At 50.8% G+C, this 27,867-nt stretch overlaps 1 protein-coding gene and 1 long non-coding RNA gene across 2 annotated transcripts; one reads left to right on the forward strand and one right to left on the reverse strand.

Annotated features, from left to right (window-relative positions):
- Positions 1-764: 764 nt before the first annotated feature.
- LOC141990819 (uncharacterized) lies at positions 765-7,467 on the reverse strand. Its single transcript, XR_012640269.1, has 3 exons — positions 7,311-7,467; positions 3,694-4,281; positions 765-1,361 (listed from the first exon to the last, which is right to left on the reverse strand). It is a non-coding gene; the product is annotated as an uncharacterized LOC141990819 (long non-coding RNA).
- On the forward strand, positions 7,174-26,938 carry LOC141990818 (acyl-CoA desaturase-like). Its single transcript, XM_074958507.1, has 6 exons — positions 7,174-7,676; positions 12,121-12,388; positions 18,320-18,450; positions 21,812-22,017; positions 23,468-23,700; positions 25,729-26,938. The coding sequence occupies exons 1-6, from the start codon at positions 7,650-7,652 to the stop codon at positions 25,926-25,928; spliced, it is 1,065 nt and encodes a 354-aa protein (XP_074814608.1). The 5' UTR covers positions 7,174-7,649; the 3' UTR covers positions 25,929-26,938.
- Positions 26,939-27,867: the final 929 nt, after the last annotated feature.

Genomic DNA, 27,867 nt, shown 5'->3' on the forward strand with positions numbered 1-27,867 from the left:
GTCTGCTATCTTTTGTCCTTGCTTCACAACAACATCACGACTCGTTTCATTAGCAATCAGTATAGTCACCCTTTCCTGGGCTTCAGCAGGTAGGGTTATGACTCCACTGGGGACCAGCACTCCTTCAGGGAGCTCTCCTCCCATCGGCTGCTCTATCATTGCTAACGTCCGTTTACTGCCTTTCAGCCAGGTACTCATGACAAGCACTTCTTGCTCCGTCCTTGCAGGCACTACTAAGGGGGCCGTGCCCGCGTACTTCAGTGCCCCAAGTGGTAGCTCAGATGTGTCCCTTTTAGCGCTCTCAATTTTCCTATAGGCTTCAGCACAAAGCATATGGATCATTAGGGTATTCAGGTACTGGTCCCCAGCCCGCCTTCTGCAGTAATCTGCGAGTACCTTGAAGAGACTGGAGTTGGTCCCTATCAGCACAGACACATCAGAGGTCCCTTTAGGGTCAGGGCATATTAAGGCAGCTGTGTCTACCTCTTCTCTTACCCCAGCAACCTCCTCTGGGAATTCCAGGTGCACTATGACGTACCCTTGGTAGGGGTATTCATCCATGCTGAGGCCACACAGGCCAAGGCCAGTCAGTGGCTGTATAGGCAGGTGCCTAAGCATCTGTTGGTAGAATGACTGAAATATAATAGTCACTTGAGATCCAGTGTCAAGCACTGCTTTACACTCCACCCCTTCAATCCTCACCGTGACCTCTGCTCGAGGCCCTATCAGTCCTGCGGGGATCCCAGCTGGACAGTCTTTTCTGGGGGAATCTTCAAATCCTGCAGGCCTGGGGGGTCCCCGTCCCCAGACCCTCTGGCAGCTACCGGATCTCTCCCAACTGATCCTCAGCTTTCCATACACTAAGGAGGGGTTTTCTTCATTACGGCACTTGGCAGCACTGCGTCCATCCTGACCACATCGGTAGCAGAAGAATTGACCTTTCCCCCTTCGCCTGGGTGGGATGGTGGCTCTAAGTGCGGGCTTCTCAATCGCCACAGTTTGAGGCTCCTTATTCCTGGAAGTCTTAACTCGGTCAACGATGCTTTACAGCTCAACTATCCATTCCGTAAGGACCTGCATTTGTTGGGCGAGTTCCTCTCTGGTGCTCACCATCAGTACACTGGCCGTTTGCAGTGGTGTTGTGCTGGCTGGCTCCGATGTTTGGGCTTCCCAAAACTCACTGGCAGCCTGCCTTTCTTCCTCCTCTCTGACCTCTTTTATCAGCTGGGAGTAACTTGGGGGATGTTCCTGTCATTCTCTTAGCTGGAGGTGAAGTAGAATCGGGTTCTGATACTGAGTTCCTCTTTCAATTTGAGCCAGTCTGGTCTGATCCATCTGCTCAGCAGCCTGTAACTAGACTCCTAATGGAATCAAAATTAGCTCTGATATTCCACAGTGGAGAGAGGAGGAAGTGCAATTAGCATGTAAGGCCCTCACCAGGGGGCCAATGCCACCAAGTATTAATACCTGTCCCCAGCCTCTCTCAATTCACAGAGTTTTGGAACCCATGTCCCTTGCCTAGTGAGTGCTACTTAGTTGATGGGGCCTACCCCAGCAGAGCAGCTTGCAGGATGGGGGGTCCCTGAAATCAGCAGAGCTCAGCCTGGCCTTGAAAGATGACCAATACCTTTTTGCGTGCTGTGTAGGAAACAGTAAGGATGCCTGCTTGATCCCTGGCTGATTTTGTAGTGGGAGCACTTCGATAATTATCTATTGATGTGTAACTGAGCACATGTAATCTGGGAACTGCTGAGAGATGATAAATATGTTGTCATTTTTTTGAGTAACTGACACTATCTACACTTTAAATTGCTTCATTGTGATCACGGTGTCCAAAGAGGAAATTGAGAAGTTGACTAACGGGGTTCAGCAAACTCAGGTGGCTGCAAAGTTGCAAACCCAGGATCAGTTCCAAAGTTATCTGAGCCACCAAGTCACATAGACATTTCAATCACCGAGATCCCAATAGCCTCAGATTTGCACTTGTATGCTGCTTACTAGCCAGAGAGCCAAGCCCTTCCCACAAACACTCGTTAATTCTGTCTCTAGCCACCAAAGTCAGTATTACTTCCCCCATTTTACAGATGCAAATATTTTTTAAAAAATTAAACATATTCCTTTTCTTCCTTCTATGCGCTGGACAAAGGAGACCAGAAAGGTTTTTTAAATTTCCTTCTTGTTTTTATCTTTGAAATGCCAGAAAAGTCAAGTCAGATCTCCTTGCTTTTCTGAGAGTTTTTAGATGTTTGTTGTGAGCTAGCGCTGACACCTCACAAGGGGTGAGGCTGTGGAATCTTTAACAAAGACTTCTTTTCTTCCCAGTGTTCATTAGCCATCAAAGTTGTTAATGAAAAAATTAACAAAGAGTTTTAAAGACCCTGATTAAAGGTATCTCCCCTCACACCCACCCACCCCCAGCTGAGCTTTCACTCTCTTGCCTCCTGGGATGTCATAATTTCACGAGTTCTCCGTGCACCACAGAGTGTTCCAGGCAAGATGAGATCAGAAATTCTCATTAAAAAAACAACACACTCTTCTCACAGGTCTTTGTTCCCCATCACAATGAAAGGAAAAAGGACACAGGCCCAATTCTTTCCCCCTTTGCAGGTCACCTTTCAATGTAAAGCCAGATCATAGAATCATAGAATAACAGAGTTGGAAGGGACCTCTGGAGGCCATCTAGTCCAACCCCCTGCCCAGAGCAGGACCAATCCCAACTAAATCATCCCAGTCAGGGCTTTGTCAAGCCTGACCTTGAAAACTTCTAAGGAAGGGGATTCCACCACCTCCCTAGTTAACGCATTCCAGCGTTTCACCACCCTCTTGGTGAAAAAGTTTTTCCTAATATCCAACCTAAACCTCCCCCACTGCAAGTTGAGACCATTACTCCTTGTCCTGTCATCTGCTATCACTGAGAATAGTCTAGATCCATCCTCTTTGGATCCACCTTCCAGGTAGTTGAAAGCAGCTATCAAATCCCCCCTCATTCTTCTCTTCCGTAGACTAAACAATCCCAGTTCCCTCAGCCTCTCCTCATAACTCATGTGTTCCGGTCCCCTAATCATTTTTGTTGCCCTTCGTTGGACTCTCTCCAATTTCTCCACATCCTTCTTGTAGTGTGGGGCCCAAAACTGGACACAGTACTCCAGATGAGGCCTCACCAGTGTCGAATAGAGGGGAACGATCACGTCCCTCAATCTGCTGGCAATGCCCCTACTTATACACCCCAAAATGCCATTGGCCTTCTTGGCAACAAGGGCACACTGTTGACTCATATCCAGCTTCTCGTCCACTGTCACCCCTAGGTCCTTCTCTGCAGAACTGCTGCCTAGCCATTCGGTCCCTAGTCTGTAGCGGTGCATTGGATTCTTCCGTCCTAAGTGCAGGACTCTGCACTTGTCCTTGTTGAACCTCATCAGATTTCTTTTGGCCCAATCCTCCAATTTGTCTAGGTCCCTCTGTATCCTATCCCTACCCTCCAGCGTATCTACCACTCCTCCCAGTTTAGTGTCATCCGCAAACTTGCTGAGGGTGCAATCCACACCATCCTCCAGATCATTAATGAAGATATTGAACAAAACCGGCCCCAGAACCGACCCTTGGGGCACTCCGCTAGATACCGGCTGCCAACTAGACATGGAGCCATTGATCACTACCCGTTGAGCCCGACAATCTAGCCAACTTTCTACCCACCTTGTAGTGCATCCATCCAGCCCATACTTCTTTAACTTGCTGACAAGAATACTGTGGGAGACCGTGTCAAAAGCTTTGCTAAAGTCGAGGAATAACACGTCCACTGCTTTCCCTTCATCCACAGAACCAGTTATCTCATCATAGAAGGCAATTAGATTAGTCAGGCATGACTTTCCCTTGGTGAATCCATGCTGACTGTTCCTGATCACTTTCCTCTCGTCTAAGTGCTTCAGAATTGATTCCTTGAGGACATGCTCCATGATTTTTCCGGGGACTGAGGTGAGGCTGACCGGCCTGTAGTTCCCAGGATCATCCTTCTTCCCTTTTTTAAAGATGGGCACTACATTAGCCTTTTTCCAATCTTCCGGGACTTCCCCCCGATCGCCATGAGTTTTCAAAGATAATGGCCAATGGCTCTGCAATCACATCCGTCAATTCCTTTAGCACTCTTGGATGCAACGCATCCGGCCCCATGGACTTGTGCACGTCCAGTTTTTCTAAATAGTCCCGAACCACTTCTTCCTTCACAGAGGGCTGGCCACCTCCTCCCCATGCTGTGCTGCCCAGTGCAGTAGTCTGGGAGCTGACCTTGTTCGTGAAGACAGAGGCAAAAAAAGCATTGAGTACATTAGCTTTTTCCACATCCTCTGTCACTAGGTTGCCTCCCTCATTTAGTAAGGGGCCCACACTTTCCTTGGCTTTCTTCTTATTGCCAACATACCTGAAGAAACCCTTCTTGTTACTCTTAACATCCCTCGCTAGCTGCAACTCCAGGTGTGATTTAGCCTTCCTGATTCCATTCCTACATGCCCGAGCAATATTTATATACTCATCCCTGGTCATTTGTCCAATCTTCCACTTCTTGTAAGCCTCTTTTTTGTGTTTAAGATCAGCAAGGATTTCACTGTTAAGCCAAGCTGGTCGCCTGCCATATTTACTCTTCTTTCTACACATCGGGATGGTTTGTCCCTGTAACCTCAATAAGGATTCTTTAAAGTACAGCCAGCTCTCCTGGACTCCTTTCCCCCTCATGTTATTCTCCCATGTTATTCTCATAATAATGCTGTTATTTTCCTGTCACTTTCCCCCAAAGGCTTCAGTACAGCTCCTCTTGGGAGGACATGGGAAGAGAATCTGGTTTTGTCTTTCTAGGAACCAACACCCTTGAGTTTGAGCAGAGATCAGACCAGGCAGAGACAGATCACGGGTGGGCCCAACTGACCATCACCCTGTACTTGTGTTGTCACTCATGTCAGGTGATGAATTCCACCGTTCTGGGCTGCTGGCGCAGGGGACGTGGCTGCACCCCCTTCTGGGGGATGCTGAGGTCTGCACCCCAAAGAGTGACACTAATTTGAGCCCCTGTTGCAATGGCCTCCATGGGCCAATGTTGCAGGGGTGCAGAATCACCGGGGTGCAAGGCCACTCACTCCCAACGACCCTCCCACCTCAGACTGCTCCCAGAATGCGCCTGTGCTGGAAGGGGTTTGGAGGTGGTTGCATAGGGGACACAGAGCTGCCGGGCCCCCTGCCCAGGGCTATTCTGCCTGCGGGAGCTGAGCCTGCCCGGCAGCTCAGGGCAGCCACGAATGAGTATACAACATGCAGGGCAATGGTGAATGAGGCCCTGTTGGCAGGACAGTGAAGTGAGCTCAAGGGAGACAAAAAGAAAAGGAGGACTTGTGGCACCTTAGAGACTAACCAATTTATTTGAGCATAAGCTTTTGTGAGCTACAGCTCACTTCATCGGATGCATGTAGCTCACGAAAGCTTATGCTCAAATAAATTGGTTAGTCTCTAAGGTGCCACTAGTACTCCTTTTCTTTTTGCGAATACAGACTAACACGGCTGCTACTCTGAAACCTGTCAAGGGAGACAGTGTGTCCTACTACATAGTACCCTAGCTAGGACTCCGGAGACCTGGGTTGTACTCCCAACTCTGCTGCTGGGTGACTGTGGTTCAGTTTCCCCACCTGTAAAATGGGGATAATGATACTGACCTCCTGTGTAAAGGACTTTGAGATCTAGGGATGACACCTGCTAGATAAAAGCAGTGCATTGTTATTTATACTAGGACTGGTTGACAGTTTTCCCTGGAAACTGTCTTTCTGGATTGAACAAAACTTTTCATAAAAACGCGTCTCTTTTTCATGGAACATTTTGATTTGTTGTTGAAAAAATGAGAATTTCCAGTTTTCAGGCAAAAGAACTTTCAGGTATTTTTTTGTTTTGCTTGTTGAGGCAAAGTTGGCATTTTCAGCAGACTGCTTCCCAACTCCCTTTCTGACTCGTTCTATTCCTGGCCCCACAGCGCCTGCTGACAGCAGCTGAGAAACCTGATGAGTGGGAGCTCCTAGGTGCGGAGTAGGCTTTTAACATCTCATGATTGCCAACGCTTGTGGTTCCATTGCAAATGTCATCATGTTTGGGCTTTCCCCTAAAGCCCTAGCTCCTGGAGTCAGGTGATTTCAAAAGAATCCCAGCCTTCCTCTTTAAAAGAACATGTCCAGCCCTCGTGATTGCTGAGGAAAGCTTAGAAATGGAACCCCCAAGGCTCAAACACCAGAGACAGATGCAAAGAAACTCGAATATACCATTTAAAAACCTCTCATGATTTTAGAGCCAATCTTGCGATTTGGGGACATGACTCGTGGTTTGGGAAAGGCAGCGATACTGGTATCCAGGTGACTAAATGCAGATGGATTGTCTGGAAAATTTGGCTCCAAATGTCCTAGCCAGCTTTGCACCCTGATCAGCGCCGCATAGAGACACAAGGCTTCCAGCTACATGCCCACCCATCGCTCATGTCTGAGCTAGCCCCACACCTCCAGCCGCCCTTGCACTAGGTTGTGTCCATTGCTCCCCAGGTAGGCCCTTCAGGGGCGCAGGAAGCCTTTAGCAGCGGCCCTGTTAGCTGGGGGCAGCTCCGTTCAAACCAGCTAGAAAGGATGGCGCATCAGAGAGGATGCAAAGCGGGTCCCCCCTGGCTGGGCTTTGCCAGGGAAGGCAGCTGAAGGATGAAGGATGAAGGATGAAGCTGAAGGATGAAGCTGAAGCGCTGGAAGAAGGGCGGTGGGAGATACTTCGAGCCCAGCTCCCTGGCAGGCTTAGCATGAAAAACACCCCCCAGGAAACTCATGGCATTTCACTGGCAGCTGTTTCCTGGGAATCCCCGCAGGGAAGCCCCTTTGGACGAGCCACTCAGCCCCCCTCCCGTAGCAGCCCCCTCCCGACCAGCCACAAGCAGAGGAATGCAGAGGGTTCAGTTCTAGGACCCAGCGCAGGCGGGACCTCCTGACCCACTTTCCAGGGCAAGGTAACTCTAGGTCATCGCCTTCTTGCTCAGCTGAGGCTGGCAGCTGCGCGTTTCTCCTCCCCCTCGGGCAGGGCCCCGGCTCCCAGCCTGCGCGGGGCGCACGGCTGAGATGGCAGCGCAGCTGAGCCTAGGGCAGAGCGCTCCAGTCCAACAGCAAAGCGAACAGCAGATTGCTGACAGCCAATGGCGAGGGCAGCCTTAGGTGGCACCAAATTTCCGCCAGCCAATAGGATCCCCTGGGCAAGTCTAAAGGCATCATTAGCGATTCCCCCATCCTCTTCCACAGCATCGTCCTCCTCACCTGGCACTGGGCTGCCCGAGCCAAGAAGAAACGAACCAACAGCAGCAAGCGCAGGGCCCCGGAGAGCTCCACTACCTCAGCCCTGGCCGCGGCAGCCTGCTCAGCCACGGAGGGGGGGCGCTGCTGACGCGCTGCGAGGGCTCCCTGCGGCGCCGCGCGATCCTTCTCCCGGGATCACGTTACCACGGGCACCAGCCCAGGCGGCGCGTTCACTGGAGCGCCGAGCGGACCTGCCCGCAGCTCGCAGCTCTCCCTGAGGGGGCCACAGCCGATCTCCGCAGAGGAGGCCGCCGGCGGCAGCTAGACCTACAGCTCTCCACACACGCGCGCAGTCCCCAGATGCCTGCCGGCGTACTCCAAGAGGAGGTGAGCTCGCCCAAAGAGAGAGCCCTGTGTAGTAACTTCTCGAGACCGGCTGACTAGATCCCTCATGCCGCCAGCTCGAAGCCTTTCTTTTTTCACAGGGGGTTTAGTTAACTAGAACTGGTAAACTCGGGGGGAAGGGGGAGTTAAAATCTCCTTGCTTTTGTGTTACTTTCACTTTTAACAAACGCAATTTGATGAGAATCGGAGTCAGACTGAGCCCACATAGGTGGAGCAAGATCTTAAATAGCTAAGTATGCCACCGAAATCTCCTTGAGGAAGGGGGTGACCGCGTGTGGAGAGAGGAGTGAATCATAAACTGCTGGTTTTGCGGGGAGTGTTTTTTCTTTTTAACAAAGCCTTCAGAGAGCCATAGAAATGGTTCTATGCGAGTCTCTTGTGCAGATGGCCGATGGCTTTTATTGAAACTCCCAACAGAAATCTTTTCCTGTTTTGAAACCGACGTTCTCCTGCAGTGTTTGTAACCCAAACATTGCAGCACTGTGCTAGCCTAGGACACGCAAGGTGAAATTGACTAGAAACCAAAGTGAAATTGACTATGCTGTGAACAAGGCAAGAGTAAATGAGAGGTTGCAAATGTCCAGTGTTCGGTCATCTTCGGCTCTTAATAATAACCGGGGGTGGGGGGGAAATTAGCCTTTTAAAAATGAATGTTCTCCGGGCAGTTTCCGTTCTAGGTAGATTCAGCTGATTTCCCCCATCTAACGCCTCATGTCTACAGCCACATCTGTGCACAGGGGGAGTGAAATGCAACCAGCTCAGAATGGCAGGGGGTTCCCGCCCCTTTTCAGGGGTGTAAAGGACGACAGGAGGTGCGAGGCTGTGGAGAGCCCTGCCCTCTCTCCAGCAGAAATGCATGCCAGGGCTGATGTTTTCGTTTCCTTTTTTAATATTTATTTAGGGACTAGATTTAACTGACACATCTCCTGCCTTCTCACTTTTTCTCAAAGTTGTGAATGACCCTGCGCTAGGTTGCTCGTGGGGTACTGCCATATGCTGGCCTGAGATTGTATGATTGGGATCTGGCCGTGAGTCCAGCTCTATGGGGCACATAAACTCTAGTAGGCTGTCTGTGCTGGCTGTATACCAGGCTCACCTACTAAGTGCTTAATGTTGGCAGTGAGTGGAGGTAAACATTGGGGAAACATGGGAGCTGCAGAGTCATTCATGAATGAGGGGGCACTCTTGTAAATGATCTAGCCACTTCCCGACCTCTGGACCCCAAAGCAGCTCTGTTCAATCCCCATCGTTCTCTCAGGGCAGAGGCAAGAGGAGACAGCATAGCCCTTAGGCCAGGAGATAACTCCTCCCTCTCTCCTCCCCACCCCATTGGTCTCCAGCCAAGTGAGCCCCTGTGTCATATCTCCCAGCTGGATTTCAGAGCTGTCTGTGGGCCATATGGCCTATCGAAGGCCTATGCAGGAAAGATGACCAGCATAGCTGTGCTGGTATAATTATATCGATGTCAGAATTTCCTATGGGGTCAATGTGTGGAGTTTTACTGGTGTAATTATACAGACATAGCTATGCTGATAATTTTCCCGATGTAGACAAGCCCTGAGCCTCCTTGCCCAATTATCATTCAGCCAAGGAAGTATATATGACCTCCTGGTAGGAGGTCAGATGGGTATATCTGACACTTGGGCTGGGCAGAATCCTAACCTGCCTAATATCTGGATTATAATGCATTTCTCAGGCACTTTAGGTCTGTCCCCAAAACCTTTGGATGTATCATTACTATGAACATAAAGGCCATACTGGGTCAGACCAAAGGTCCATCTAGCCCAGTCTTACGACAGTGGCCAATGCCAGGTGCCCCAGAAGGAATGAACAGAACAGGTAATCATCAAGGGAGTCATCCCCTGTTGCCCATTCCCAGCTTCTGACAAACATAGGCTAGGGCAGGGGCGGGCAAACTTTTTGGCCTGATATTTTCTGTCTTATTATCTATCCTTCCTTAATGATTCTCAACATCCTGGTCACTGTTTTGACTGCTTCTGCAGATTGAGCAGATGTTTTCAGAGAACTATCCACAATGACTCCAAGATCTCTTCCTTGAGTGGCAACAGCTAATTTGGACCCCGTCATTTTATATATATAGTTGGGATTATGTTTTCCAGTGTGCATTACTTTGCATTTATCAACATTCAATTTCGTCTGCCATTTTTTTGCCCAATCACCAAGTTTTGTGAGATCCTTTTGTAGCTCTTCGCAATCTGCCTGGGACTTAACTATATTGAATAGTTGTATATCATGTGCAGATTTTGCCACCTCACTGTTTACCCCTTTTTCCAGATCATTTATGAATATGTTGAATAGGACAGGTCCCAGGACAGACCCTTGGGGGACACCACTATTTACCTCTCTCCATTCTGAAAACTGACCATTTGTATCCTTTGTTTCCTATCTTTTAACCAGTTACTAATCCATGAGAGAACCTTCCCTCTTATCCCATGAGAGTTTACTTTGCTTAAGAGCCTTTGGTGAGGGACCTTATTAAAGTGATATTGACTAGAAGAGAGTTGTGGGGAGACAGGGCCCCCAAGCTGGAATGCAAAGAAGACAGCTCTCCAGAAGTAAAGCTGTCTGGCAGCATGGATTTGCCCAGGCTATTCCTTTTAAATGGAAATGTCTGCAAGAGAACCTGTAGGGTGCCTGGGGATCCTCCAAGGGGAATTTCTCAGCCTCTATAACAGTCACTGTGGGGAGGTATTGCTGAGGCTGTGGATTCTGCCCCTGGGAAAGGGAGGAGTTGGGTTGCCACATAAACAGTATGGATTGTTTTTAATGCCTCCCTCAAGAAACTGGGCCATCAGGAAGAATGTGTGTGAGAGCCAGCTTCTAATGCCCTGCCACCAAAGATACCAAATAGACTTTGGAGAGGCAGAGCTGCCTGTCCAGGCTTCCTCAGCGTGTCCAGAAATATCAGGCCTGATTCTGCCATTCCTATTGGGTAATGTCTGTACAACCAGTTTGCACAGGTGGAAATGGCTGAGCAAGGCATAGGACAGCCCAGGCCCATTTGGGCTGATTCTTAGGGGTCAGATGCTCTAACAAGTGGTTGGCCCCTCTGAAAATCAAGCCCATCATGCCCAGATTCAGACCTGAGATGGGAACCTGGTGCGCAGACATGAAGCGACCACACCTGGCTGAGAGGAGGATCAGTTACTCCAGATTTAATGAAAGGATCCTGCCTTGTGAGGTCACTCATGCATGATCCTTTCATTATGCATGTGTGACCTGGCACTCCTGCTAGTACAGAGGGGTAGGACGTGTGACAAATGAACGTTGTGTCATGCTTGCATCCGGGGAACTGGGAGTCAAGTCTTCTAAGATCTATTCTAAACTGTGCCACTGACTCACTGGTGACCTCGGGCAAGTTACTTCTCTCTGTGCCTTGACTTCCCCATCTCTGAATGTGGGGGATAATGATATTGACCGGTAGTCATGAGGTGCCAACTTCAGGGTTTTAGCTAGAGCATTCAACACTATCCTTATCCCTGTCACTCCTCACCCAGAGATCTCAAAGCACTTGGCACAGGTCGGCCAGTATCTCTCTCCCCACTGGACAGAGAAGGAAAGTAAGGCGCAGAGACGTGAAAAGGCACCAAAAATGGGTTGTGAGGCTTAACCCAGTAATGTCTGAACTGCCTTGAGATCCAGGAAGGGGCTGTGGAAGGGAAAGGATTGGTATTAGGAGAAGCCCTGGGAACAAAGTGTGAATCTCCTTTCCCCTTGTTGCTGGTTTGCACAATGTAATTTATTGGTGGCTGAAAGAAACGAGCCCAGCTCAAGCTCTTAAGGACCCATGAGTGATCAATGTAAAACACCCATTGAAAAAGCCAAATGAGAGTGATTCCCTGAGCCCTACAAATGACCCTGCAGCTGCTCAAACACCAGCCTCAAGGGGATCTCTGCTGATGTGCATCTTTAAACACCTTCGCTCCCACTCTCCATGCCCCTCAAAGCCCCAGGGCTGAGATCAACCCCTGTGCAGGGCACCACAGATCCTGAGAGGTGCCTAGGGATGAAGTGGTGTCTAGGACTCACGCTGACCCTGGGGTGAGGGGTGGGTTGCACCAGAGAAGAACAACGTGCCATTGGCTAAGTGCTGCTGGGCCTGGCCGGAGAACCCCAGATCAAATCCTGCTACCACTCAGAGGCTGCTTTAATGACCTTCTCTTCCCCGAACACCCATTCTCAGGATATGATGCAGGAGCGGGTGGGGCTGTGATGGAGAGGCAGTGTCTGAGTGAGACAGCCAGCCCTGGCCGGGGGAGACCTGCTCCTAATGCCCCGCCCCATTAGGAGATGGGTGTGATGGTGGATCAGCAGCCCAGAGCCAGCCCCTTTTGATCCTTGTGGTGGGGACCAGATTGTAACCATCACAATGTTGTTTGTTTTTAATGTCCCCTCCCAACTCCAGCTCTCCAAGGATCTCCCCTCCTTCACTGCCAGGGTGACGAGGAATGGGGGAGCAGGCATGGAGAAGACCCTGTCCAACCAAGAGGACTTGGGAGGAGGCCGGGGCATGACGGACGATATCTTTGATGAGAGCTACTGTGAGAAGGAGGGCCCCAAGCCTGCCAGGAGATACGTCTGGAGGAACATCATCCTCATGAGCCTGCTGCATTTAGGGGCCTTGTACGGGTTGTGGCTGATACCTGCAGCAAAGCCTGTCACCTTGGTATGGGGTAAGTGGAGAGGACTCTCCCATCTTCCATGTATGAGTGTGAAACTGCAGGGGGTGGAAAAATAGGATCACCCAAAAGGGAATGAGGCCAGCGCCTGAGGGTAATGGAGTAGAGATTGCAGAAACTGTTCCAGGAGCACAAGAGGTCAGGCTTGCAGAGCTAGGTGTCTCCTGTGAGTGAAGGCACAGGAATGAGTTAAAGCTGGAGCTAATTCTTGTATCGCTTCCCCAAACACACAGATAAAAATTGAAACATGAAGTTAGACTCTCGGGCCAAGTTGTACAACTTCATTAGGCCGTTTCACGCGCAGCCAGTTCCAGTCAAGGCTGCAATGGATGAGAGATCGCTAGGGCGAACCCGCTGGGGTCAGATACTCTCTCTCCCTGCTCAGACCCTCTGGCCAAGGTTAGAACCAAACTCTTCTTCTGAAATGCATGGCTGAGCTGCACCTGGGATCAGGATGGGAGGTGCCAGCTCTCACCAGAGACCCTGTCTTTCACAAAACTTTTTTCTGACCCATTTTGAAGACTTGAGCAGTTTGGTCAGTCCAGATGTTGAGGTGTGGAGAAACGTGCCTGAAGTTCTGACTGCTTCTCCAATCCCAGCCTCTGACTATTACAGAAATGGAGCATTTTAAACTAAAGGGGCGGGGGAGGAGGGGGGTCTCATTCATGCCCGATTTACACTGCTGGGTAAGAAAGCAGAGTCAGGCCCTCCAGTTTAGATTGTTACCTAGGGAGCATCTGGCTGGAACTATCTGGCAAACCAGGCTGCTGGACAGCCCCTTGTGAGATCTGGCTGGGATCTCCCTTGCTGTCCTTCCATGCCACTGCCAGGCTTGGGATGGTCTACTCTCAGAGGTTACCTTCTGGGATGCTTGGGCCTCTGGACCTGGCTAGAGGCTGGGGCCAGAGTTGGGAAGAGAGAGCTCTTTCCAGAAGCAGGATGGAGGCAGGAGGCTTAATTGCTACCTCTTGGATTTCCAAGACCTGCTGGTTTGACTCTCTGCTCCCATGACTGTAGCAGGCAGTGGCTGATGGTGTTGCCACAGGCATAGTTCACAGTCTGCCGAAAAGTGGTGGCAAAGGCACCAGCGTGAAGGCAGCATCACTCAGAATGCTGCCATGCACACAATGGTCCCTTTACAAAAGAATCCTGTTGGGTTTTACCCTGTGAAACTGACATGCTCCAAGGACAGTGTCTTCCTCTGCATCCCCGATAATCTGGGAACTGCGCATGCTGTCCCAGGGGCTGGCCTCACTGGGGGGAATATGCAGCATCAGCATGTCCTTGGGGGGAAGCTTTCAAGGCCCGTGACACTGTTTTGGGCAGCAGAAAGTCTTGTTCTTCGGGCCCCGCTGCTCTCTGGTGCAGCATTATCTGTTCGGAAAGCCCCAGCTCAAGCCTCACACCCAGAGTTCTGGGAGCCTCACAGACCACCTCCAATGGAGAATCTGGCTGCACCCTAGAGATGGGCCTGCACCTCAGCATTCAGCATGGCAGCCAGATGCCCTCAGAACTAAGTCCGGGTGGGGTGAGGAGGAAGGGGGTTGGCTTGGTGAGCTTCTTCCAGGGAAATGGGACAACCACATGGTCCAGAAATGGGATGAGCTGGGGTCTGTGTGGGAGTTAAATGATGTCTGTCCTTCTTACCCTTCCCCACCTAAGAGCACTTCTGATGCATCCTTAAGCATATCTGCCCCCTCTGTTCTCATGCCATTTTGCTCCAGTGCCCCCCAATCTGTGTCTCACCTTCCTCTGCCTCTGGCAGTGCCTCAGATCTCTTCCTCACCGCACACTTGTGTTCTCAGTTCTGTACTGTTGCTTTTCTTTGCTGTTTTCTGTTTCAAGTTGTTCTTTCTGGATTTTAATTTCAGTTTAGCAGTGCAAAGATTGTGGTCACTGCTAACACCTGCTGCTCAATATGCCCTACCACCTGGGACAGATAAGCATCCCTTAGTCAGAATATGTACTACAGTTGTAGCTCCAAAGAGGCTATGCTCGACCACTACTGTAAGCTGCGGAGTCTGGGATCAATAGCCTATTCTAGTTCTACTATCCTAAACCACTCCTCTGTCGGCTTGATGTTCACATCCCTCAGAGTCCTGTAGACTCTCTGCTTCTATCCCCTTTAATTTCCATCTTGCCAGCCTCTACATACTAAGTTCTCGTTGCCTTTCAAGCTCTCCAGCCCTTTGCTGATGTTTGCCCTTCTCAGTTCCTGCCGGTGTCCTATCACACAATCTTTCTGGCCCAGAGTTCCCCAAGACTACATAGTATTGCTGGTCAGGCAATGTCCCTCCACTGTAGCATCTGTGAGATCCCTTTGGTCTCTTTCAGCATTGCTGCTTTCTGTGCATCTCCGCTATCATTACTGTCCAGCCAGGGATTCTCTTTCCCCAGAGGCACTACCTGCATTTGACAAGGCTGACTCTGGACTCTCTTATGTCCTGACTGTGGCCCTCTGTTGTGGCCAAAGTGCACAGAAGGGAAGTCGGGGAGGGTGATATGCAAAAGTGGATGAAAGCACCTACCCTCACTGCCCTGTGCCTGGGGCCATTCTGTGCATGCTGTCCTCCTTGAGCTGTGGTGGAGCAGCCTGGGGGTTGCTTTGATTTACACTGGCCTGTAATGGCCATAGAGGGGCTATACATAGATCAGCCTGGTGAAGGGGTGTTTTAACAATGCCCTCCATTTCCTGCAGTGCCAGCAGGGGGGAACACATGGGGCATTTGCTCTGCAGTGCTGTGGGATCGTCCTTGCACTATGGTGACGCCTCCCTGGGCCAGTTAAGCAGTGCTGGCAGCCAAAGAACCCCAGTGGCACAGTACAAACCAGCTATACTCCACCCAGGGATCTGGCCCATATTATCGAACCTCTCTACAGATGCTCCCTTGTTACTCTTTCCTCAAAGCTGTTGGCAACACTTTCTCATTTAGTGTCCTCTGCAGACTTTAATGTGCCTCTCCTCCAGCTCGGAGGAGGCAGGATATTTCTGGACAGAGCTGTTATCCAGCTGTATGTGTAATTACTCCTTCTAAACCCTGGACTTTGGAAATGGTGCATATGTGGTACATTTATTGCTGCTCCCGGGAGCCTGTTCCATAGAGGGGTCAGACTTCCCTTCATCTTCAAGCCCCAGAGATAAGGGAGGATTTCATCCCCCAGTTGTGCAAAGAGTGGAGGAACAGAATTTTCCATCTCAACGCCATTGAAGTCAATGCAGTTTCTAGATCCATAGCGTTTTTTTTTTTTTTTTTTTTTTCTTCAAGCCATTTGGATCATCTGGTCCACCCTGCTGTGTAACACAGGCCAGAAATCCTCCCCCAGATTCTGTTTGATCTGTAGTGTATCTTTGAGGCATCCAGTCTTGAGCTGAAGACTTCAGATGATGGGGAATTCACTGTGTCCCTAGATGAGTTATTCCAATGGTGGTTCATGGTCCCCTGGTATAACTGAAATCTGAATCTGGCTTGCAGAGAGGGTAAAGCCACCACTTTCAAAGCAGTCATTGAGTATTGGGTGACCTGTAATGTCCTCACCCGAACCTGTGGAGCTGTATGTGACTGACTGAACCTTCCCACTCTTCCTTTTCCTGCATCTCCCTGGTTCCAGCAGGATCAACCATGTGGAAATACTGAGAGTTGCCTTTCCTGCCAGAAATAGGAGACTCATTCCCTCAAGGGCTCCTGACCCAGCTTTGCAGACCTGAGAGGTGCTGAGAAGCTGTCAGACATTTACGTGTTTTTTTTCTGAAGCAAAACCACGCTCCAAACCTTTTGATGCTCTCCTGTCATTAAACCAAAGCTGGGCCTGACCCAAAGCACCAGGCCCAAGCCCCCTCTTGCTCCTGCAGAGCTGTGGGGCAGGCCAGCTCAGAACTCTGTAGCCCAGAGCCGTCTCTATCAACATTGCTCCTACTCTTGTGTCCTCTTCCCCCTGTTGATGTCAGTGAGAGCTTTGCCATTGACTTCCATGGTGCAGAGTCAAGCGCTTTGTTCTCCACCTTTCTGTTCCTTGCCCCCTTCCCCATGCAACCTCCATCCTCCTCGCATCACTTTCACCTGCCCTGGGAATCAGTCGCTCACCTGGTGACCCCTCTGCCCCTGGCAGATTTCAGAGCCTCCTTGGGGAGAGGAAGTTTGACAAGGGAGGATATGTAGGGATAGGCAGAGTTATGGAGAGCGTTGGTGGTGGTGGCCAGAAGCTTGTTTGATATAATAGTGGCTGGGGAACCAGCGGGGGGATTGGAAGAGAGGAATGATGACTCTAGCAATTGCACCTTTTACAATGTGTGGGGGGGCGAGTATGTGCTTGAGACGCCAGAGAAGGATGGTGCAGCAGCTGAGGCTGGACAGGAGGGGCTGAGGAGAGGTGTGGCCCTGAGGGTGGAAAGAAAGCCCTATCGGGAGCTTCGAAAAAATGGCCGGCGATTACTGGAGAGTAAGCATGGATCAGTTTGAACTAAGGATCTGTGAGGGAAAACAAATGAGCACTCCTGGAAACTATGGTGACAAACAACAACCAAAGGCTTTGTATTTAAAAAGAGATACCTGGAGGATAACTCGCACTTGTCCTTGTTTCTCCCGGCAGACACTGTCAGAATCCACATTGCTAGGATTCTAGGTTGGGTGGGTTAAAGGCTATTCAGTGGGCACCAGAGGTATTGCCAAGTTTACCTGTGATTCCTGCTTGTATGCACAGGCTGAAATCAGTGCAGTTGAACCATGGAAGGTGTTTTCCCAGGGGATATTAGGAGGTGGATTTTGCACTGAACAAGGATTGACTGGTAAGCACTATGGGAGCATCCCCCATTCTCAGCCGCCTGAGATTACAGGGATGTGGGGGAGAATGTTAAGTTTCTTCAGTCGTTGTGCCTGAGCTTTTGGCCCTTCTTTCTGAGCACGTTTTGCTTTTCAGGCGCATATCCAGGCTCCCAGTTCTCCTCTGATATTCGACCCCTTGTGGCACTGTTGGAAAAGTGCCATGGGGTCTTAGCTCTAGGACCAGTCGCTATAATCCCTTGTAAACTCTGTCCTCAGGACAGTATATGGGGCTAGACCTATGCACACGGGGACAGGGTGTCACGGGCTTGGAAGAGAGACGAGCACATGCTTTTTATCCAAACAGGCTTTGGAGCTCCACCTGAATGACTCATGACAACACGATGGGGGAGCAAACAAAAAAGCCAACTTGACCCTCTTTCAATCCACCACCAATCACTTGTGGCCTGCGTACGACTTGGCGATGAATCTAGAGGCTAAGCAGAGAAGAGAACTGAGGGGTGGGAAGGGGGAAGCTGAGCAGCCTCCAGTCAATGGTGGAGCTGAAGGCATGGTCTAGGATCTGATGGGACAGCCACTTCCCCCAGCCTGCTCCTGCTTGGGTATTCAAAAGGCTGGGGGAGAGAAGATGACCCTGTGTGTAGTTCACTTTTTTGTAACATCTAAAACACCTGCCAGTCAGTGTGATGTCTAACATTGTAGTGTGTTGGGGGGGTGGGGAATAAGCGTATCTATAGGGAAATCTTATATCTTAAGGGCTTAAACCTATAGCAGGGTCCCTCGGTAACTATGCAGGATAGCTACCCGGGCTCAAGCCATCTACCATGGAAGGGTGTAAATGCCAAAGAAGTCTAACTAGGAGAAATGGGATGAAATTAACTAGGAAGAGGAGAATTGATCCAGACTGTCAGGGGAAATGCCAGAAGAGCGAGATCTGTTAGCGTTGATGCCACAGGGCTGTACTGGAAGCAGTAGGTTTACTCGTTATTGAGTGTCCATCATGGTATCCAAGCACAAGTGTCTCTTTTGCCTGTGCCTCTTCAGAAGAAAGTTCTGCTCTTGTGTTGCATCAATGGAAACTTTCCAACTGGACAACTTGCTCTAACTTAGCTGACTCATTGTCTTTCCCACCTTTTCTTATGTCCAGGGTTCCTGTGTTTCCTGCTGAGTGCTCTGGGGGTCACAGCGGGAGCGCATCGTCTCTGGAGCCATCGGTCCTACAAAGCCAGCTTGCCCCTCAGGATCTTTCTGGCCATTGCCAACTCCATGGCTTTTCAGGTAGGAACCCCTCTCACTGGTTGTCAGCTTGCCTGTTCATAGAGGGAAGCAATGAGTCCTAAACTGTAACCACACATACAACGGGAAGTAGGTTGCAGTCACATTCCCTTCTTCTGTACCATTCCCCTCTGACAGCTGTATCTCCAAAGTTATCAGAGATCTTCACCTTTCGCATGAGGGAGAGACTCACTGAGTAAACACTGCTGCTGGGATAGGTGAGGGGTATTGGGAGTGGGAGAATGGCTAAGAAAATACACCAATAGGAAATCACTCCAAACCAGGTGGATTTCGCTCTCCCTCCAGGGGCTCTTCTCCTCTTGACAGTCATGTCTGATTCTAATTCTACCAAGTTCTTCATGGAAAAGTGCTGACTTATGGGCCTAACTTTCATCTTGCTTAGAAAGTTGCTAAAAGGAAATACTTTCACCCAGCATGTAATTAGGCTGTGGAACTCACTGCCACAGGAAGTCATTGAGGCAGAGAACTTATCAAGATTTCAAAAGGGATTGGACATTTTATACAGATAACAAGAATATCCAGAATTACCATCATAATTAATGACAACCAACCTTCTGGCAGACCTCCCGCTTAAGGGTGTAAGCCAGGCTCTAACTATTGGAGTGGAGACCAGGACAAGCCTTAATGGGGGGCAGATCTTCCCACATCTGCTTCTGTGTGGTTCTTACACCTTCCTCTGAAGCAGCTGGTGCTGGCCACTGTCAGACAGGATGTTAGACTTGGGTCTACTCTGGTCTGGCAGTTCCTTGCAGGCAGACTTGCTGTATCTCCCACTCTCCAGAACCTTCATCTCTGGAAAATGGATCGTCACCTCCTTGGCCTTGCCCCTCACTGCTCGGAGCCACTAGCAAACACAGTGGGATCACAAGTGAAGCTCTTTAGGACTGCTCTGATGGTACACGTGCCAGCTAGCAGCCGTCAGAGGCAACCAGGGTGATGGGTACTTAAAGAACAGTCAGAGGTTCACCCATCACTACTGAGTTTGGGGTTAGAGGTGGGAACAGAAGAACCTCCCCAGCTGTGCACTGCCCCTCCAAGGTCCATTTCTAGCACTGGCATGGTACACGTTCCACTATTGCTTGTATGGGGAGCGAGGCTCTGCTGCCACCTCGAGAGCCTGTTCTCGCAAGGTGCTGCCTACCCCAAGCTCCAGCTGACTTCGCGGGGAGCTGAGGATACTTGGCATGGCACAGGACGGGGCCCAGTGGTTGGAACTGGGAATTAAGGCCTGGCACTCGTATCCACCCCTATCACTAATATGTTGCGTGACCCATAGGTAAATCACATCCTCGCTGCAAGAAGGATGGCCTTGTGGTTAAGGTGCTAGATGGGGATGCAGGAGACCTGCATTCAGTTTTTGGCCCAGATTTTTAAAGGTACATAGGAGTTGTGATGCCTAACTGATTTAGGAGCTTAAACCTCATTTCAAAAGTTATTTAGGCTTCTAAATCACTTAGGTTTCGCAGCCACTAAATACCGTTACAAATCTGCTCCTTAGTCGCTCCGGGCCCCACCCTTCCCACCTGTAAAATGGGGCTGAGAGTGATGCTTCCTACCCCGAAGGGTGCTGAGGAGAAATCCCCTGTCCTCAGAGATGGAGGAGCTCTGATACTTAAGCGACAGGTGCCCATAAAGGAGCTGATTCTCACCACCAGTGCCCCCCTCAAGGCTGGGCATGGCAGTGCTTTCCTGTTTAGCGCCCCCAGCTGATGGGCGCTCCAGCCATGCAGTGGCCGGCCTCTTCATGGCATTCAGCCCTCTGGCCAGGTCACTTTATGCTGCTCCCCTTCCAGGATAACAAAGTGCAACAAATAGTTTCAAGGCCTCTGTGTGGCTTCCAAACCGTGGGCCCAGTGGCTCTTACAGCCTCTCTTCAGGCTCTGATTTGTCCTTATCGCCTCATGTGAGGGGTTCACACCATCTTCCCAGTGGCTGGGGTGGAGAACCCAGGCCCGCCCTCTTCACAGGTCCCAGTCCAGGGACCTGAGGACAAGCAGCCAAGGTCTGTTCTGTCACACACCTTGCTGCTGCCTCCCAGAACCCTTCCCCCCATTTAGTCTTCCTCAGCCCTTCTTGCCAGCCCTTTCCTGGACTGTTTGTAACAAACAACATCTCCCAGGGTTTCTCCTCTGAGGTCTGGGTCCTGCTCTCATGGCAGGGACAGCCACTGCAGCTCACTCCAGGCCGTTGTCTTCCAGAGACGTCTGAGTGCTGCAGAGTTGTTCCCTGCAGCTCCTTAGATGTGTCCAAACACCTTGTGGGCTTCCCTGCCTCCAGCTTCCTCCTGGCTCAGGGTAACCCACCTCTGGCCCCAGGCTTCCTCCTAGCTCTGGACCTTCCAATTCTGGCTCCAAGCTTCCTTTTGCATTTAGTCTAGGAAGCTCCCAGCTACCTATCTCCTGCCCCTCCCCCGGGTCTTCTTTTCTTACTGTCCTATGCCCCCTCCTTTAGGAAGACTCAGTTCCTTCCCAAATGGGTGTGATCATCAGTGTGTAATACCCCTCCAAGTGCCACCCACTTGCCTAATGGGGCTCAGGCTCCTGTTGAGCCATGGTTAACCATAACCAGTGTGGGGCTTATACACCCTGTCACAGTGCCATACATGTGCCTGCATAGTGCTTCAGTTTCCCAGCTGTAGGACCAAATGATATTTACCCAGCTTTTCAAAAGTGCTGTAAGATCTCTGCATAAGAGGGATCATGTAAATGTGAACTGGTCACATTTACAGCTGGTCAAAATGAACTTTTTACATAAAATCATGCACGTTTCAACACTTTCAAATCTGGGTTTGTTCCCACAGGGTTTTGCAATGGACTGATATTTTGGGTTTAAAAAAAGTCAACAGAACTTTCTTTAAATGATGTTTTGAGGGGGGGAAATGTTGGAAAAACTTTTTTTTTTTTTTTTCCATTTCAAAATGGAAAATGTTTAATTTTTTGAGAACATCCAATTTTGGGGGGGGGGGAAATCTCACCCTGGAGCTAAGCTGACACATCAGTATTGGCAAAGCAGCAGAGACAGGGCAAACCAAATCCTGCAAATGATCAAGTTAAAAAAGTGAATTAACAAACAATAGAAGCTTTTGAGGAAAATGTAAATGTTCTGAGCAAAAATTTCTGGTTTTGAAAAAATGGCCAATTTTTTTTCAAAATAAAAATCTAATAAAACCCATCAATATTGACTTAAAGTCAATGAGATTTAAGCACCTAAACCAGTTAAAGCATTTTGGTAAATTCCACTAGGTGCCATTTTGCTTCTTTAGACACCCGACTACATTGTGTATATATAGCCCTAGCTCTAATCCTTGCTGACCCAGTGAGTCATCCAGCAATGTTCATTCCAGAATGACATCTACGAGTGGGCCCGAGATCACCGCGTCCACCACAAGTTCTCAGAGACCGACGCGGACCCTCATAACGCCAAGCGGGGCTTCTTCTTCTCCCACGTTGGCTGGCTGCTGGTGCGCAAACACCCCGACGTCATCGAGAAGGGCCAGAAGCTGGACCTGGCTGACTTGAAGGCCGACAAAGTGGTGATGTTCCAGAGGAGGTGAGCCGGGTGCGGCCGAGGTAGGGGAAGAAAATAGGGTGATTGTGGTGCAAAGTGAAGGGCAGGTGTTGTGACCGATGTATTACTGGGGAACCAAAGGCATGGCATGCAGCTACAGGAATCTCTTGCAGGGGTAGTCAGTAGGCAGACTGTAGGCCAAATCTGGACCGCCAGACACATTTGAATGTACCTCAAAATCTTTTATTTACTTATCATTATTTTTATATTTTCTCTGGAGTCTGGACCTTGACTAGACCTTGACCAAGACATTTGGACCTTGACAAAAAATAATTGACTACCCCTGCTCCAGAGCAAAACTAACCCTCTTGGGATGGCTCAGGTGTAAGTGTTTGGAGTATTGGGGCCGTTGTTTGGGAACCTGGGCAGAAATCCATGAGGAAGAAGTTCTGTCCAGCACAGCAGTGGGATATATTACGTTTTCATTTGTTTGTGGGAGAGGAGGAAATGGGGTCAGAAAAGGCAGGGCTCCAGCCTCGCTGGGAAAGTTGCTGGCACAGAGGGCCCAGTGCCAACCGGCTGAATCCCTCTTGTATAGAACATGTCCCGCTGCAGCTTTAGCAGGGGCAGTCTGTGAGGAACAACAGTTCCTAGGTAGCTGGGTGAGAGGAGAGGCTTCTGCTTGTATCTCAGGGCCTGCCTCTTGCCCAACCCCTGCTCCCACATGGAAATGGAAGAGGCACAAGATTCCCTCTTCTCTGCTCCCCCCCTTCCCCCCCGCAGCTGCACTTAGACTCCACCATCTGGTTTCTCCCCTTGTGCAATCTCTCACTTGCTGGGATTGGATTTCCCTCCTTCTATCCCCTCCCCTCCCGCACACACACACAGCCCGGTTCCCCGGGGCAGCCGAGCACCAGGCCTCCCCCAGTGTGAGTGACAGGTCCCCTGACGGACAGAGGAGAGGAGTCTGCTGCAGCCCCCAGGGAGGGAGCCAAAGCTCCAGCTGCAGCAGCGTATGCCCTGAGAGCTGGAGGTCCTTGGTTTAATCCCAGGTGCCTCCGCCAAGATGGCAGCTGTCGCGCTCCCCCAGTACAAATGTGACCTGGCAGCAATAATGATAAATGGAGCCCCAGGAAGCCTGGCAGCTCTGCTTCATGGCACCTGTACTCCGTTCCCAGATTGTCTGCTGAGTCCTTCTTACCTCCTGCCAGCGGGTGTGTGGCTCTTATGTGCCCAGCCTATCCCCTTTATTCTTCTGTACCCACTTTTTCACAGAAAAACCTGCCCTTGTTTTCCTTTTTCTCCAGGGGGAAAACCAGCAGAGGTGGGCTGGTTCTGCACTATTTTCTTTGGATAGTTAAAACTAGCACCTCTCCCCTGCCCCGGAGACTCAACCCTGGTAGATGACCTGAACTGCCCTCGTCCCTCAATGCCCCTCCGTGGGATGCGCCCGCCCATTAACTCTCTCTCCCCATTATCTCTTTCCTGGCAGGTTTTACAAGCTTTCTGTGGTGGTCATGTGCTTCCTGTTCCCCACCCTAGTGCCCTGGTGCTTCTGGGGGGAATCTCTCCGCAACAGCTTCTTCCTCCCCGCCATCCTGCGCTACGTGCTGGTGCTCAACGCCACCTGGCTCGTGAACAGCGCTGCACATATGTTTGGCAACCGGCCCTACGATCGAAACATCAACCCCCGGGAGAACCGCTTGGTCACGTTTGGAGCCTTAGGTACGTTGGTGGCGCCTTTTAATTCCAAACCACTCCACAAACTGACTGTGAGTGAGACAGGCAGAGATCACTGCACCTGCCACTGAAACGCAGCTGTGTCTGGGGAGGAACACAGCAGCTGTTCAGTAGTGCATAGCAACAGGGCACGAGAGTCTGGGAGAGAAGGGAAGAGGAATAACATCCATTTATAAAACTGTGGGATGGGGGAGATTTAGGTACATAATATAAAATGGACCAGATCCTCAGCTGGTGTAAATCTGCATTGCTTTGAAGTCCATACAGCTATCCTGATTTACATCAGGATCTGACCCTATGAATTTAGGCAGGCCACTGGGGTTAACACCCAAAAGCTTCTGCATTCGCATACAGGAAAGCCAGAAGCATGTAGACTCCAGCTGGGTGATCTCGCCATGCACCTGCAGACCTGCACGTTTACTGGAGTGTCTCCTGCTCTAATCAATAGGTACATAGGGCAGTGGGGTTATCTTCTCCAGTGTCTTGCATGTAGCACCTTCTTATCTCGGCAATGAGATTTATTTGCCCTTCCTGAAGCTCTCACCGCCTGTTTGTTATGATGACAATTGCCCCCCACTCTCTCTCTTCACCTCTGGGAAATGATGCTTCTGAAATAGCTGGACACGTGCAGCCAGAAGTGCCCAGTGGTTTCTGAGTGCTAGAATTGAGACAGCCAAGTCCTGATTTTCAGAGGTACTGAGGACCTGGGAAAAATGAGCCCAGAATCACCATGAGCTTTGTACTGCTTTCCTGAGCCAGATTCTCAGCTCATGTATTGTAGCTCTGTGGACTTTGGCAGCACTCCACTGATTTACATGAACTGGGGATCTGGCCCCAGACTTTCACTAGCAAGAGTCAGAGCTGCACAGTTCCCATCTCGATCTGAGCTTCTCAGACTCTGGGGATGGAAGATGGATGGATGGAGCCTCTAAGTGCCTGGACTCACTTTAGATTTTGCCAGGAGCTCAGCCAAAGCCAGACAGCTTCTTTCTGGGAGACCAAGGAGGAATCAGAACCCCATACAAGCCTCACTAGGCTCTCTGAGGGGGCCCATTTTAAAGGCTTTAATAAGGGAAGGCCCAGGCACAAGCAGAAGTGCCGGAGATATCCTGAGTTTTCTCACCCAATTTGACCGCTTCATGAGGGTCAAGTAAACAGCCAACCGAGCTCTGGCCAGACCTGTGCTGAGATTAACCAGCCATCACTTGTTCTCTCCTCCAGCCTGCCATGGCCTCCTCACATGCCCTGTACTAACCTTAGCGCCATCCTGGTTCTCGTCTGGTGTTGGACTCAGTGCAGAGGAGATGGGGCTGGTGGGCGATGTTACACATGGGCAAGTGGAGCAGAGGGAGTCTGAGCTGGTGTAACTTGCACACCAAATGTGGGAAGAGGGGAGAGCAGCAGGACAGCCAGCCACCAGGGGCTGCTCAGCCCCTACTCCCCCCTGCCTTTCCCCACCTACTCAGCATGCTGCGTGCCTGGCTCTGAGCACTGTCCCTTTGTGACTGGCCATTTTTAGATAGGTCCCATTGACAGGGCTGGTATTTTCTGACATTCTCCCCTCCTTGGCCTCTCACCAGTGAATCGTCACCAGCCTGTTGATGGGGGAGTGTGCACATGGCCAGTGCTTCCACCACTGCCTTGTTGCACCCTGCTCAGAGCAGGGTCGATGGCCCAGTGGTAGCAGTGCTCGGGCTCACCCCACGCTGGCACTTCCACTGATGGAGCTGGGCCAGGGATAGACCAACACTGGGAGACTTTCTAGAAACCCTCCATGTAGACACAGCCTCGGCACACAGAGCCTGAGCAGCTCCCAGCGAAGTCAATGGGCTGCAAGTGGAGGAGAATCGGGGGCTGTCCCTGCCCCAAGGGGAGCACAGTCTGCATTCGGCACAGATGGCCCATTCTGGGGACATGGTGTCCAAGCCTGGGGATGGGGCTTCTAGAGTGTGACCGTTTCAAACCCAGGTTCAGGTGTATTTACAGTGTCTTGTCCCTGCTCTTTCATTCCAGGTGAAGGCTTCCACAATTACCACCACACCTTCCCCTACGATTACTCCACCAGCGAGTTCGGCTGGCATTACAACTTCACCACGGCCTTCATCGATCTCATGTGCCTCCTGGGGCTGGCCAGCGATCGCAAGAAGGTCTCCAAGGAGACCATCCTGGCTCGGAAAACTCGGACTGGCGATGGGAGCCACAAGAGTGGCTGAGGACCTGTGTCGTCCCCCCACAACCTCTTCACTCACCCCAAGCGAGCTGGTCACAGGGTTTTATGTTCTATTTACTAACCATTGAATAATGCTACCAGGTTGCTTCAGATGATGATGATGATGATGATTTTAACCCCCTCCTGCACAGTGTATTTTAAATGATGTATTTAAGACCTATAACTTTTGTCTCTCTAATGCTCGGCAGCTCCCTCCCTCTCTTCTCTCTCCCTTCTTTTTGTTCTTCTTTTTCTCTCTGGCACGATCTCTCCCTTTCCCCCTAACTCCTCCATGCTTCATTCTGTCCTTGTCTCTGACTGTCCTTGGCAGGGAGCTGGTCGAAAGCCCGTCTGGGGCAGATTGTGCCGCTGGCTGGACAGAGGGAGTGGAGGGGGGTCTGTACCAGCTGGCTGAAGAGTTGAGCCAAAGTCAGGGACTCTTTTCCCTAGAAATCCCCCTTTCCTGCCTCTGGTTCTCCTGCCCTCCCAAGGCTGCTGACTCAGGCTATGAATGAGCATCTCTCTGACAACAGCAGCAAAGGCCTTTCCCAGAAAGAGTAGCAGCCCTGTCCCCTTCCTTGCTATCAATGAGAGAGCACAATGTTGTCTCCTTGGTGCTGGGCCTCCTTTGGCTCCTGTACGCCAAGGAAAGGTGATGCTGGGGATGGGGAGAGGAGACCCCTGAAAGCTTCTTCTGGAGGGATAACATCAGCTGCAGAACATGGCAGCATGCGTCCGCTGCCTTCTCACCTTGCTGGAGTTTCACAATGGCTCCTTTCACCACCCTGCAGAGCCTCTGTGCTAGAATTGCCTGGAACAACTCGGGCTGGGCTCCTAGCTGCCTGTGTGGGAAAGCAGCAGTCAAGGACATCTCGGGAGACGAGGGGCTTGATGCCATTGAAATACACTGGCTTGGGATGGGATGGAGTGGAGCCATGGGCAGTATTTTCCCAGGAAGAGACTCTTCCTGAAGAACGACAGCAGGAGAAACCAGAAGGAAGTGACACAAAGCCCCATCTCTGTGTTTAAGCTGCTTTGTGTGTCAGAGGAATGAGGTCCCATTTCTATGGAGAAGGAGGTCCTAGTGTGTATCTGTGTCATATGGATTCTTCTTACTGAACACAGTTGAAAGGGGGAGACGAAGGGGCAGCTGATATGGCCATATCTAAGCAAATTGATCCTGTGAGTGACCAGCTAGAAAGCGGGGATGATGCTATGTCAGAGACGCAGGGGAGCCTTGTGTCTGCGCAGATGGGCTTCCTGCAGCCAATTAACAAGTACCTGATAGAAACCGACACCAAAGCAGGGGACACTGAGAGGGTTAAAGCCTGAGAAAGTTACAGGATCCCAGCCCAGTGCTCTGTGTGACCCCCTTCCCAGCATAGCCCCTCTGAAGCCAGGGGGTGGAGCCACATCTACTGGGCAGATCCAGGCTGGAGATGGGACTGAATTGCCCCACTGTGCCAGGAGTAGAAAAGCATGTTAGGAGGCTCATGATCAGCTCCCCAGCCTCTCCCAAAGCAAATCAGAGTTGGCCTGGGGACAATGGCTGCCTGATGCACACACTGCCGTGGGAAGCGCTGGTGCAGCCGCTGCTGCTGGCGGCTGTTCCCATAACTCCCCCAGACACACGGTGGTAGAGCAGGGTGCTGGCTGCTGGGCCATACGTAATTCATCCCCTGCAGACAGGGCCTTCCCTCCGGCGAGGGGGGTCCGCTGCACAGTGCCTGGGCACAGAAGGTGCCTGTCTCACTCCTTGGCAGCACTGACAGCAGAGGCTAATGGGGGGAGGGTTAAAACCCTTGTGTGTTTCACCCCCATAGCACTTGCGGATGCTGCAGACAGGCTTGGCAGGGCGAGGCCCCATTCCCATCAGCCACTCACCAGATAGTGCTGCGGTGCTGGGTGAAAGCTCACGAGGTGCCCAGGCTGCTGGATTCTGG

This window comes from Natator depressus, chromosome 7, assembly GCF_965152275.1.
Source record: "Natator depressus isolate rNatDep1 chromosome 7, rNatDep2.hap1, whole genome shotgun sequence".
NCBI classification, from domain to species: domain Eukaryota; kingdom Metazoa; phylum Chordata; order Testudines; family Cheloniidae; genus Natator; species Natator depressus.

Excerpts from the sequence above, each read along its gene's own strand:
- LOC141990818 (XM_074958507.1), top strand. The coding sequence starts at position 7,650 with ATGCCTGCCGGCGTACTCCAAGAGGAG. Across the intron at positions 12,389-18,319 it reads GCCTGTCACCTTGGTATGGG|GGTTCCTGTGTTTCCTGCTG; the intron begins GTAAGTGGAGAG and ends TCTTATGTCCAG. Across the intron at positions 23,701-25,728 it reads GGTCACGTTTGGAGCCTTAG|GTGAAGGCTTCCACAATTAC; the intron begins GTACGTTGGTGG and ends CTTTCATTCCAG.